This window comes from Epinephelus fuscoguttatus, linkage group LG3 (genome assembly GCF_011397635.1).
Source record: "Epinephelus fuscoguttatus linkage group LG3, E.fuscoguttatus.final_Chr_v1".
Taxonomy (NCBI): Eukaryota; Metazoa; Chordata; class Actinopteri; order Perciformes; family Serranidae; genus Epinephelus; species Epinephelus fuscoguttatus.
The window spans coordinates 14761927-14776301 of record NC_064754.1 but is presented as its reverse complement, the minus strand read 5'-3'; the positions used below and the strand labels follow the sequence as shown (position 1 = coordinate 14776301).

The 14375-nt window shown below is 43.7% G+C and overlaps 1 protein-coding gene across 13 annotated transcripts in view; it reads right to left on the bottom strand.

Annotated features, from left to right (window-relative positions):
- Positions 1 to 14375, bottom strand: part of rims1b (regulating synaptic membrane exocytosis 1b) — a 95380-nt gene continuing 81005 nt past the window's right edge. For all 13 annotated transcript variants that reach the window (XM_049571782.1, XM_049571781.1, XM_049571769.1 and 10 more), the window contains 8 exons: positions 13256 to 13359; positions 12611 to 12765; positions 8649 to 8863; positions 5032 to 5176; positions 4396 to 4508; positions 3273 to 3374; positions 2883 to 3022; positions 1 to 2761 (listed from right to left, as the gene is read on the bottom strand). In XM_049571782.1, the coding sequence (XP_049427739.1) occupies positions 2543 to 2761; positions 2883 to 3022; positions 3273 to 3374; positions 4396 to 4508; positions 5032 to 5176; positions 8649 to 8863; positions 12611 to 12765; positions 13256 to 13359 (1193 nt within the window). In that variant the 3' untranslated portion in view covers positions 1 to 2542. The remainder of the gene's footprint in view (positions 2762 to 2882; positions 3023 to 3272; positions 3375 to 4395; positions 4509 to 5031; positions 5177 to 8648; positions 8864 to 12610; positions 12766 to 13255; positions 13360 to 14375) is intronic.

Below are 14375 nucleotides of genomic sequence, written 5' to 3'. Positions count from 1 at the left end.
TTCTTCCACACATTCTTTTTATTTGTAAATAATAAAAATGAACTTTTTTTTTTAAATATAAAACATACACATCATTTGAGCCACATCTGTTATACAAACAAGTAATGTTGCAGTGAATGCTTTACTTTTTTCTAATTTTCTTTTTGTTTCAGTGGAACACAGAAGTTGTAAACAATCAGCATTTTTTTTCCTGTTAATACTGACAAAGAAAAGAAAGAAAAAAAGAAAAAGGAAAACCAGCTTCACCGGACAATGAAAAGAAAAGTCATCAACTCTTCTGAAGTGGGACTGAACATGGCCGGGGTTCGGACATTGGGTTTGAAGCACAAAGAAGTGTTCAGATGACGGCTTCATGGTACACCTGTAAGTTTTGTGGCCGTTTGTTTAAGTTCGGCCAGTTTGTGACCCAAGTCCATCGTCTTGTGTCGTCCCACTGCATGGTCCCTAATGACGTATTAATCGCTCCTCGTTATATGACTTGGCCCCTTTGCAAATATCACTGAACCCAATGAAAACCCAGTGAATGGCTGTTGAGTATTTACAGTGTATTACTCTCTGTGCATCTGTATTTATTCTTTATATAACTTAACAGTTCATGTGTTAGCATATCTGAAATCATTATGTTGAAACATAATTCATATTTCCATATAAGCGGATCTGATTTGTACATATTTATTCATACATCATCTCAGCCCCTTGGAGGTATACTATGATGTGGAATAACAGTAAGAGGGGCTGTGAGGTCTGCTCAGTACCACTGTACAGTACTGTAATCTTCCAGAGGGTCGAGGAGAGACATCAAGGTAATCTTGGGATTTAGTTTGAGAGACATTCAGCACCGGACTGGGGGGATGTGGAACTGACTGCAGTTGAGTTCAGATGTCGTTGTGTAATGGGAATGGCTTCGGTTTCTTGGTTTTATCTCTTTAATATTCAAGTACGAGCAAACTGTACAACTGCATGCAACATACAAGCGGCCCTACAGTATGTGGAACTAACACACGTATCTAGATCAGTTATCTTTTTTTCCTGTATCTGTTTTGTTTTACAAAAATGTGCATGCAGCTTGGAACAGGTTCCAAAGTCATGCTGGCCGCCGCCTTTTTTTCCCCAGTGGGCGGAGACTGCAGGCCGAACGGAGGATGAGCATTGGTTTTGGAGTCCCGACAGATCAGTCTGATTGGTTACTTTCACATTCACAGAGATGCACAAGGGAAACTGTGAGCGATTCTTCTTTTTCTGTTTGTCTATCAACAACTAGACAGAGAAATGAATGTGACGGGATTGTTGCTTTTTTTCTTTTTTTCAACTACGTGTTTTTTTCAAAAAGTTAAACTTTTTGTTGTAAAAAAATCAAGCTCTTGTGCTTGTGTTTAAATTTCAAAAGAATGTAAACTAAGGGTCGGATAGAAACGTGCTGGGGTGAGGGACTGCACTCCCCAAAAAATGTGAAAAATTAGAAGGTCCTATCTTGCTTTTGCGGTTACTTTTTTTTTTTTTTTTACAGTGATGTTTTTACCCTTGTGATATTTCAAAGTGACATAAATTTTATTTATTGGTCAACCTCCTGGGAGGCCTAATATACATCTATACAAAGACAACTGGCCTGGACGTTTGCCAGCGGTGGAACAAGGAAAACAACGCTGCACGCTAATCTCACTGTCAAGTGTAAAAATCTAAGCTGTGTCATCATCACCAGTCCCCCCCCCTGCATAACACTTGCAGACATTTAATAGTTTTTATATCCTTTTTTTTTAATCACTTGTGTTTTGTTTTTCTCTCCATGCACACACCAGACTGACAACATTATCATGAGCATTTTACGCACTGTAAAAACATTTTGTGCCAGTAGTAACAAAGGGAAAGAAATGAACGACAAAGCAAACACGCTAAAACAGTGTGGCCTCAGAGCAGCCATGGTAAACATACTGAAAAGAGGATTTTTCGACAGAGAGAGGGACCAGTGATGCGGCTCCAAGGTCTAGGCACCAGAAGAAGGCCCTGTGCTTCCAGACTGAATACCCATACGGGGGCACCCTGCCTGTGGGCAGGAGTGCCGGCAGTCTGTTGGGGTTCTGGAGGAGGCCACTGCAGGAAGGACTGCGCCCCCTGCAGGTGTGGAGGGTGATTACCTCTGTCTCGAGTCCATACATTCCGATGCTTACGTACATTTCTTTGCTATTGTTGATTCAGTTAAAAATCACCCTGCTTCATTTGATTCTCTGACACTCTTTTATTTTTTGTCTCCCGTCTTGAGAGCTACTGCGTGTTGTCTGTTTGACAGCCCTGCTTCTTCAGCATACACAGAGAAACATGATGAGATTTTCTGAAAGGATATGAAACACTGAAATGTGGCGCTCCGTACAACAGACAAAATTAACCGCGACAGGAGTGATTGTCAGATCTCAACAAAGCTTTCTCATTTTGACTGTTTCTGATTGTTGTTGTTCTACATTTCTGCCATCTTGTTTTTTGTTTGTTTCTCTCTACAGTACGTTTCATGAGTTTGTTACTCGTCGAGCGGTGTAGAGCTGTTGGTCCACTAGGATCGGACCCCGGGAGGTCCGGAGGAGCTGTCAAGTGACGACTGGGAAGCCCGCCGCGTTAAGGAGGCAAGTGTCGGATCCACCAAGGAGGACGGTGGGAACAACTTGTACCAACCAATGACTGTGCTTGATAAGTCCAGTTCCTCCAATAGGATTTGTGCAACTCCCATGAAGCTTTTATGGTCCATGCGGCCATAATCGCCCCATACAATCACCTGAAGGAAAATTATTTTCTGTCAAATTACACAGCAGTCTAGTTAAAGCTAAAATAAATTTTACCAGCATGGGTTTGGAAAAAAAAACTTTATGATGAAGAGAAATACATCTTCAGCTCACCTGTAAGACTTTACCCTGTGGGCTTTCCTCAAATAGCAGTGCTTGCTGGTACAGTGGGTCAAGTGTTTTCCGTGCAATCTTGGTTTTCTTTTTGGCTACGTACGCTCCATTATTCAGCAGATAGACCTTGACATATGGAGCTGAAGGCAGAGACAAAGCAATAAAAAGGCCATTAGTGAGGAATACAGCGACTCTTCAATGTAATCTAGATCAGATCTCACAGCTGGTTATATCTTTATGGGAAGGGGAAAGTGCAGAGCAAGCGTTGTCTGGGTGTATCTGGATATAACTGGATATAGAGTGTATATCATATAATAATGTGAGTGTGTAACTGCTGTCTAGAGAGGGATTAGTTGCTTTTTGGTATCTTAAGGTTGGTCAGGTTCTCACCAGGGAGGGATTTGGATCCTGGTTTTTGTACGAGTCCTCGTGCTCTGATAACTTCTACCTCCAGCTGACCCTTTTTCTCCATCATGCCAATCTGGATGTCACCTGGGAAACACAGACGAGTGAGAAGACGATGATGATAGTCAGAAAAAAGAAACCACCAGGGTTTGACTGCACACTCAGCCCCCAGAAATATATGATCAGAGATCTTTTATTATTGACACGGATGAAAACAGCAACAATACTATACACCAGTGGTTTTCCAGGGCACTCCAAAGGGCAAGCAAAAATCTCAAAGCACCTGTATTTATATCTGTGCACAACAGCCTTAATAATGTTATCACTCTTATCACGTCATAAATGTTTGTTTTTATTTACTAATATCAAACAACAATTGACAGCCAACTATTACTCATGAAATATTTGTTAATAAGATGATTCAAGAATTCATTATAAACTTTTTAAAATTACATCAGAGCACCAGTAACACATCCACATTCGTTTTAAGTGGAAAAAAAATATGAAAAATAATGTAAGATAATGTGATATGACACACACTAATAATTCCCACACACAAACAACGACAAATAGGTTCCTGTGAAGGAGAGGAGAGGAGAGGAGAGGAGAGGACGAGACGGTACGGGAAGGGAAGGAATGGGAAGGGTAGGGAAGGGATGGGATGAGACAAGGCGAGCCGGGAAGGTAAGGGAAGGGAAGGGAAGGGAAGGGAAGGGACGAGACGAGATGAGTAGGGAAGGGAATGGAAGGGAAGGGAAGGGACGAGACGAGACGAGACGAGACAAGACGAGTAGGGAAGGGAAGAGACGAGACAAGACGAGACGGGAAGGTAAGGGAAGGGAAGGGACGAGATGAGATGAGTAGGGAAGGGAAGGGACCAGACGAGATAAGTAGGGAAGGGATGAGACGAGACAAGACGAGACGGGAAGGGAAGGGAATAGAAGGGACAAGACGAGATGAGTAGGGAAGGGAAGGGACGAGACAAGATGAGGCGAGGTGGGACGAGATGAGACGAGACGAGACGAGACGGGACGGGAAGGGAAGAGACAAGGCAAGACGAGACCGGAAGAAGAGAGGAGAGGAGAGGAGAATACCATCAGTATCTTACCTATGGCTGGAGTGGCCAGTGTTTGTCTCCCCACTAGCTGAGCCGGTCCTAGGCCGTCCAGGAAGTCACTGAACTGACTGCTGGCACCCAGATTGACTCCAGAGAAGATCAAACTACCACAGAAAAAAAAAAACATAAACATGAATTAATTACAACATAAATGACCAATATCACCACACAGTCCACACACTGTGAGACTCATTTTACTGCCTTCAGGAGAACCAATTTGCTGCCAGTCATTATTTACAGCGTGAAAAACATCTCGGAAATTGCCCAAGCGAGATAATCCATCAGAGAAAACACCAGGCCTTAATTTGATTCAGTCAAAGTTTGTGTTTTATCATCGCCTCACTGAGCCGCAGTTTTGTCTTTAACAGTCTGCTCATTATATTACACTCTGTTTACTGTCAGTCAGCTGACACCTTCATGCTGAGATGGAAGTGTGCGCCTGGATATAATCTCTCAGAACATGCTGGCAAACAAACTTTACTGTCACATCCAGGTGGAAACGTAAAGTAGACAGAAATAAATGGACAAGCACTTGGCGTTCTCCTTTAAGACATGAAAAATGGTTAGAGTGAGAGTGTAGGATGTTGATGGAAAGTGATCAAAGCAAGAAATGTGTGGTTTACTGACTTTCCCTCAGAGTTGTAGCTGTTCATGCTGCCGTTGTTGGACTCTCTGCTGGGCTGGCGACTCATGTTCCTGGTCAGCTCGACTGCCATGCCAGTTTCTGTGCTCCTTTGGATCGGTGCACCCTTCTCCTTCTTACTCTTCCCCTCTGAGTGAAAGAGGAGAGACAGGAAATTCACAATGTTGTAGTCAAAGATGCTGTCGTGGTAACTTTTCACCTTTATTTAACTAGACAAAAAGAGGGAAAAGTGCTTTCCAAACTCGTTTTGACCTGTCTCATGCAGATTCAGTTTACAGTAGAACGACAATAAGTGTAGCTGCAAGTCTACCAGGAAACAGCAATGATGAAATAAGTGCCTGAACATTGACTCTAAAGCACAGCATTATTGAAACAGACAACGTTTTAACCCCTGTCACTCAAGGAAAAACAGAGTCATCTACGCTGAGGACGAGGTGACGCTCTGCAGCTATTTTTCCTTATAAGAAGAAAACGGACAAGGTGCTGAAACTGTCAGATCACGAGCAGGTAAGGGAGCTCAATGCTGTGGCACGTCCAGTGTGAACAGCTAAATTGCTTAACATGGGCGCCAAAACATAGCAGGCAGCGCTCCATTGAAAATGGTGCACTTCCAGGTCCAATGTGAATCCAGTATCATGGGTCAAGCTGAAATGCTGGACCCCACGTTTTCCATAATGCAACTACAAAGCATTTCCAAGCAGCAACCTTCTGAGCTAAAAAATGAAGCCAACGCAAAAGGGTAAAAGCTGCAGTTCCTCTAATGGCAACTTGAAGCTGGCTCCAAAAGCTCAGTCTCCATAGTTTTCTCCAATGTTTTTAGTTTCTATTTTTAACATTTGTGACAGCTATGGAAGGATGATTTTTTAAATAACTCACCCGTTTAAATTTTATTAAGGATTAAGTTAGGCATAATCAAGGATGTGACTGCTTTGCAATTTAGATGGGCAAGGAAATGCAGCCAGGTGTGTTGCATGACTGGGAAGCACACAGTTTTCTGACTGCAGTCATGGCGTCAGTGAAGAAGATAGCCAAGCGGTAATCAATGCGATTAAGCTACCTAACTCTGCTTGACAGTCTCTGGATACAACTTGTATTGAATGTCAGTAATAAGAGCAAGAAAAGCAAGAGAAAGGTGTGGACTCAGCCAAACAGCTGATGCGTCAATTAGATCTCGTTGACATGCACCAACGTAATGACTTACTGGAAAGCCACTTTACTGTCTCTGAGGCGTCACCACTATCTATGACTCAGATCTACCCCTAGTTCCTCCACAGCTCCACCCTCCTGTCCAAATATGGTCACATGTGGCTCTAAAAAATCCAAGATGGTGACGGCCAATATGCCAAACTTGAGGCTTCAAAACGGGGGTCCACAAACCAATGGCTCTCGTCATGGCAGCGTTCATTAGACCCATTACCAGTCAACTGGACTTCATGTGTCAAGTCAGTGCCTCCCCACCAAAAATCAAAGCTTATCTGGATTTGGAGCAGGATTCCCCTTAAACCCATTTTGTGTATAAGAAAGAACAAACATGACGGAGGAATGGACCGACTTCCAGAGCACATTTCTCAATGGGGTGAAGTTTTTTCCAATTCAAACAATTCACTTGTGGAAAGAAAAAGTAGGAAATTACAAGATAGCCTACAGGTCCAGTTCGGGAGTCAGTGATCACTCCTTCTGAAGCCTGGCCAAAGACACACCCATGTCCTGCTGAATCTGGTAATCAGTAGTAAACAGGAAATTGTTGGGCAGAAAAAAAACCCAAACAGTGTGTGGCATCTTGAACTGGGATGCGTGCGTCCACCTTCTGACTCATACTATTGGCATGTCTGGTGCAAGGAGAAAAATGTGGCTGCACTTCCCAGGCATCCTGTCATCCATCTAGGTGAGGTGGTCAGCTGCACTTAAACAGCCCGAGCAGTCATATCATGTATCATGTCATGTTAAGCAATAGTTTTCTTTTAATAACACTAAAATTCTAAAGTTTAAAAAGTCAAACATGAGCTCATTTACCTGCTTTTGCTCCCATGAACAGGAAAGATTTTTCAAAAGTATGTTTATCTCTGTGCTATCTCTACTTCCTCTCTTCCGCTACATCAGGGAGAGATGGCGAGAGACCCCCTTAGGCTTAATGTTCTCTAATAGCTTTTTATGTCCACTACAAAGAAAAGGGAGTACAGTGTTTGGCTTTCATCATGAGCCTTACACCCCCCTGTGGTAAAAGTGCACGCTGGGTTCAGACCAGCCAGACTCTGTTGTGACTGGAAGCTGAGCTGCGAGGGGCTCTCAGCTGGCTACGATGTTCGGAAACTCCCCGGAACACATTATTTTGTTGTTTGTCTTTATAACGAGCGTGAGGGCAGCAGAGGTTTGTCTCCTACAGAACAAAAGGACACTGGCAATTTGTGGTGCTTCGGTACAGCCTGCTCCTCTGGGCAGCTCTTTTGGATTGTCTCTATGTGAAACACAGTCTCGTAATTCTGTGCAGATTCTGAATTATAGATTACATGTTGTGTCACTTTAAGTAAATGCTTTAATGCTTGAATGTAGAATGGTGTTCGTGTTGGGCTTTACAGTGTGCTGTGGAGAGCAGTAATCCTAACACACTAAAGGTATGTTAAGCTCTGAACTACCAAATCAATTAAAGTTTGCATTGTACCTTTCTGCAAACCACAAACATGTTACATTATTCTTTATTATGTATTATGTTGCAGACAGGTGGAGATTTTACATTTCTTTATGTTTTAACAATACTGTGGTTAATGTGTGGTTATGGTTTAAGCACAAAAACGACTTGGTTATGGTTTCGAAAAGATCATGTTTTGGCCAAAAATACCCAGTTCTGGTGGCACAATCCTTAACAATGTCTCAGTTAAAAACAACAGGTTCCTAAAAAAACACCCATATTTGGTAGCTGGACACAGCGACGGGGCTCTGAAAAACAACCGTCTGTGTTATATGTTGGTCCCAAACAACTGTCTGCAGCTTAGCAGGCATCTCGCCCAGTTGTCACGCCATCCACCATCACCTCCATTCATTCATTTTCTGTGCCCGCTTATCCTGTCAGGGGTCGGGGGAGGGGCTGGAGCCTATCCCAGCTGGAGGCAGGGTACACCCTGGACAGGTCGCCAGACTATCACAGGGCTGACACATAGAGACAGACAACTATTCATGCTCACATTCACACTTACGGCCAAAACCCACTGCTGAAACGGGGAGAACATGCAAACTCCACACAGAGGGGCTCTCCTATCCCAGGGTTCAAACCAGGAACCGTCTTGCTGTGAGGCGACATTGCAAACCACTGCAAATGTACTGGATGTACTTTGGCATCAAGAGCTCTTCTGGTGCCGGCAGACACAAAGAAACCTCCTGGCAGAACATTTAGTGAGTTGAGGTCAAAGATGCTGTTGACGTCGCTGCACATGTCACGACCAATTACTTCTCATTCCAATGAAATAAATACTTATACCTATTATATTTTTTCTAAGTGCATGATAATATTCAGTGTCCAACCTTCTTTTTGCCACATTCATATCACACATTCCTCGTGGGATACAGAGTCACCACTGACTATTTCCGGGTTGCCACGGTAACTCACCAGGGCCGCTGATCTGTGAAGTGCTGCGGCTGCGGCGGTTGCCAACGATGGCCACCACCCGCGCGCTGAGGCTGGAGCGTCTCTTCTTGCTGCCGCCACCCACTGTGCCCAGCGCCGTGTCTGATTGGCTGCCGTCGGTGCGCTCCTGGGTGTAGATCTCCCCGCTCACGCTGGAGCTCTTCAGCATGCTGCGGCCCACCGATCGCATCTGCCGACTGGAGGGAGAAAAGACACTAAGTGAGGCTTGTAATGGAGACAGAGATGCTATTAAGGCCTCAGTAACTTCTTCTGTACCGTACCTTTAGAAACAGCATGGTGGACAAAGAGAGGTGGGTGATGATAATTAAAACATTTCACACTGACTGAGGAAAGATGTTTAATCAAACAGACACACCTGGGACTCCAGAGAAGGGAAATGATGACGACAGATCCTACCAAATAACTAAAACTTAAACAACAGTGTTTGCTAGTTCGATGTTTGGTGCAACAATTTCATGTTCTAGCAGTCCAAAGTAAATAATCGTATCATGTATTAAAGTTCATTCTTCTCAAACGACCCACAACACACGGACAGAAGCAGCTCAGCGCTCGATGCTGCCTCCTAGGGGTTCGGAGGAGCCGCCTCATGTCCATCCCCTCAGAGGGGGTCAGAGTGCTGCAGGAGAGCCCAGCTATGCTGCCCCTGTCACCCGTAGTCCCCACTCCCAGTGGGCCCCCGACAATCAGGGGATCCAGCGAACGACTGGGAAGCGGGAGGGTGGATTGAGGCCTCTCCACCGCCCCCTGCAGGGGGGTTAGGGAAGGTCGTGCAGCAGAGGAAGAGGATGGGAGGGGATGGTCTAGGTCTGGAGGATGGACGTGGTCCGGGTAGTCACAACACAGGATGCATGCAAGGAGGGATTGGAGGGATCTAAAACATGCAGAGGGGGTTGCACAAACACACACACACATACACAGACACAAATATAAAAGAAACGAGACACAATATTGGACAAAATGAAAATTGTTATGCCTTTATGTGCCGTGTCGGACATGTATGCAACCCATACAATAAAATCAAGCTGGACTGTAACTAAACTGTTCAATATTTTGTTATTTCAAAAATGTACGGATATCAGCAGGAAATCTTTTTGTGTTTCTATTCTGAAAGGTCAACTTTTTGAAATACAAAATATTTATCCAACAGCAAGTGATACTAAGAATATGCCAACAAGTTCAATGAAAGGCAAGAAGTCACAATTATTTCACTATATTCAAGTAAAAACAGGAAACATGAGCAGCATTCAATGAATTATATAAAGTTAAAGGGGGGCAATATATCAAAATATAGGCATATCAAGCAGAGGGAAAGGATTGAAGAACATAGGCAATAGAGGAGGACGTGAGGGAGGTTCAAGTGTCAACCTCACGCCACCTCTGTGTCCCTTCATATGTATGTGCTCTGTCACTTCCATAAGCTGTTATCAAACTGGCCTGAAGCAGATGTGAGTCTATCCACTGAATACAGATGTTAATATCCCACTCTGAGTGAAAACTGACCTGAGGCCAGCTGTCCCTGTACATAACTGGATTACTAATTCTGTCCCCTTGTCTCTCTAAAAACTGACCCCTTGTCTGAATTATAGATAAGTCATATTACAGGCCTTATAAAGCTGACCGGTTTTTATTAATAGTTGCTGCCTCCATCGTCTGCTATGTTGAATTCAAACTGTTTGTCTGATCATAGCTTTCTAAAACAGGATAAGGTCCGAGTGTCCACATATTTTTTGGACATAAGTTTGTGATAGCGATGATCTCTCTTTCTCTTTCTCACCCCCGACTCTTGAAAGTGTGTCAAAGGCCGTGGGGCTGTGCTTTTATAACGCTCTATTTGGATTGATCTGTGGTAAGGCCATAAAGGCCAGCGCCCTCTCTCTCCTCCTCCCAGACCTCAATACATTAGCCAGCTAATAAGCTGCACTACATCACCACTTGGCCCACTGAGGACCACTGGGATAGGGTTGTTTGTCCCTGTCAGCACACTGCTACTGGTCAGCAGGGGATGTGTGTGAATGTGTGTGTGTGCCTTAGTGTGTGTACATACAGAGAACATGGGGATTTTTTGTGAGATTTTATTTTCATCTACCTTTCAATTATTTGTGTCAGCTCAGCTGTGCTTGTTATTTATTTTTATTTTTTTGTCAGCAATTTTTAAATGTATGTGCTTTTTTACTCTACATTCATTTAACTATTTATCACTTAACAAATATGAAGTTGGGGCAGTTTCAGGTTTGTCAAATTTATTCGGTTGTTTATGCATAAACAAAAAGATCAAGATTTTATTTAACTAGCTTAAGTCTTTTAACATTTTAAAATCTGTTGGAAAAAAAGCTAATTTATAAGGCCAGTTAGTGTTTCACCTCCCTGGTGACTCCGATGACATCATCAGGGTTACTCAAACCCTGACTAAGCCGCTCAAGGTCCACAGATAGAAAACCATTTTCACAGGCTGAGGCGTCCTCCTCGTGATGTGTAAACTAACTTTAAAGGCCACGAGAAACCAAGCTGACATCAAAGAAATAGTAGTGATGAACGCCAGCTGTTGTGTTGCCTTTCATCACCTGTGACTCCACCTGGTCACACCGCAAAAACCACAGGCCACGAAAAACCAGCTTGTACATTATGCGCCCGCGTGAGATGAAATAAGTCTTCACACCAGCAGGTGGCAGTAGTCTGTATTTGTCATTCAAAACCATCCAAGACCATCATGACATATTTAAGATGCTAGTTAGTTAGCTAGTTAGTTAACACATTAGCAACACAATCCGATGTTTAAAGAATCATATTTACTGTGCGTCAGTGAAAAATAACACCATTACTTACCACTTCTGCTACGGAGGTTAACAGCTCATGCACTAAGCTGAACTGATTTCATTTACCGACAAGCTCTGCCAGCACAATGCCAAATCAACATGCTGAATCGGCTGAAAAACAGTAACAAAGGTGTGGGACACAACGCAAAAACTGGGGCGACAGATGTTCACCGATAGCCCAACACTGACCGACGGGTGAACGTTGGCTTGGTGTGTCAGGACCCATATGTGTAAAATGTGCTGGTGGAGTGCCCCTTTACCTTAGACTATCACTGTAGGTACACGGTGACATTAGGAGCAGGTAAGATTGTAAGGAAAATGCTTTGGAAAGGTGTGGGTGTGTGACAATGCACAAAGTGAGACACTGGGCTCAACCTGCTTCCACTCAGATATTCCCATGTGAATAGCTACATCTCAAAAATAAGCAGGGACAATGGATTCAAGTTTGACCTCATGTGTCAGTGAGTATCCACCCTGCTTGTGTCCTTGAGCAGGACTCTGTATGCAAGATCAAGCTGACCTCTGACCTCCCTTTGGAGGCAGCAAGCACAAAGAGAACACCTTCCCTACAGAGATCAATAAGGACTTGTCTATAATTGCTGCCATTAAAAACTTTCACCTGTGCTCTGTTGTCCTAAATGAATGGGGATTTAGGGATTCTATCCTGAGGATCCTACAGTGAGAAGACGAATCGTCTGCCATCGTTGGTGAATTCACCATTTGAGATCTACTGATCTTTACCTGGACTCCCTCGTGTCTCCAGCTACTGTGTGTCTCCTGCGCTTCAACTCCTCAGAGAAACGTCTCTTCCCTGTTGCCCTCCTCCTGTCCTCCTCTCCTTCCACCCCCCACGAGATCCTCCTGTCCTTCTTCTCTTCCTCTAATGACTTGGATCTGAGTTCATTTTGTAGTATGTGTCAGTATGTTTAAGAGTGTGTGTGAGGAGAGATGAGATATCATGCAGGAGGACAGAAACATACAGCAGTTGGCATGCAGAAATAAAGCAGAAAGACACACAGTGATTAGCATGCATATGACATATAACCCCAAATCACCCAAAGATATAGACTCTGTACATTTAAACTGAACATGTGACCAGTGAGGACTGACCTGAGTCGTCCTCCAGGTCGTTCTGATTGGATAGACATGTAGCTGGTGCTACTGAGGCGGGAGGCACTGCTGGCACGGGAGAGGGCCGACGCACTATCACTGTCTGACGATCTGGCCGACATGTTGTCGCTGCTACACCTCTTTTCTGCGTACATCTATGGACAGAAGAAGAAGAACAAGATTTATTTTATTAATCCCTGAGGAGAAATTCAATTTTTATATACACACACACAGGCCCAAAAAACACACACACACGCACAAAGAGGACCCATACATGCATTAAAAGGAGGGATGTTAGAGCGAGGCGGCTGCCCACTGAGAGGCCCCCGAGCAGTTGGGGGTTCATTGCCTTGTGCAAGTGCACCCTAGCCCAGGGGGCGAACTGGCACTTCTCCAGCTACCAGTCCATGCTCCATATTTGGTCTGGACGGGGACTTGAACCAACAACCTTCAAGTTCCCAACTCAAGTCCCCATGAACTGAGCTACTGTCACCCCAGTGAGCTACTGCAGCCCCAGAGATGAAGGGTGGGAGAGATATACTGATTTTGCTCAAACTGAAAAACAGACACACAGTATATATCATTTATGAAGTGCAGGAGGAGGAGGAGGAGGGGTGAGAGTGACTGTAAAATGCAGATGCTGACCTCCCGTTTGGTCTTGAGGTCCGTCTCAGGGTCGTGGGAGGCTGAAGGCCGGTAGGAATGTACTTTCATCTGCAGCTGTCGGGCTCGCTCCTCTACTGCAAGGGCTGGAAAAATAAAGAGACAAAGAAGAGTAAGATAAAAACATACAGAAAAAAGAAAAGAAAGGTAGAAAAAAAAACAGGAAAAAGCAATTCCCAATAAGAGACGGACAGGGAGTATTGTGAGGATGCAGGATCTGGTTTTGGACACTAGGTGGAGCATGATGTGCACTGAGTACATCAAGTTTCCTCATGATGGATGCAGATGTAGGAGGCTCAGACAGTCATGCTTACTTGCTTCAATCCGGAAACAAATACAACTGTCCAGCTGTGTTTGCCAAATTAGGAACTATCATATAGAGATGTTAAACTGTCAGAAATGACACCTGTGATTGACTGCACATTAAAGGGAACTCCAGTATTTTTCAACCTGAAAGACAACAGTTTTTGAAGTTGTTCCAGTACTGAGTGAAACAGGCTACAACATAACCTCTTGAGGCATGTGCACCCATAAATTATGGGTCCATTAAAAGTGCTTGTTTTTGCCAGATTTTTATTTTTTTTAAGTGTCTGACAACATTTCGGAGAGGACCCCAAAGAATAATGAAATAATGACCTTTGCTTGTTCTACTCTGTTTTGTGTCTGAGTCTCACCAAAGTCAAAGTCTTGCTCTGAAATCTTGCACTTTTTTTTTTTACACATTGTTGAAATCAGCTCAATATTCGGCCATGACACTGAAAAGCTTTTAGATAAGAGTAAGATACCCTTTATTTACTCAAATACAAAACACTCACACCGGCACTCCTCTTTCCAATTCTCACTAAGGCTTTTTTCCTGCAGCAAGTCACTTCTTACGACATTTCAAAACAACACTTCTTGTCAGTGAGCAAGCTAAAGTCCAAGCCTGGACATAAATTGAAGTTTCTGCAGCACTCTCTTTAATTTTAGTTTCAACAATTTCAAAAATTGTTGTTTCCACGAATCTCTTAGACACAAAAACATGATAAAATGGAGTCCAGGTTAAAAAATACTGGAGTTTCCCTTATCCTGAGTGCCAATTTATCCGTAACTCAACCAAGTG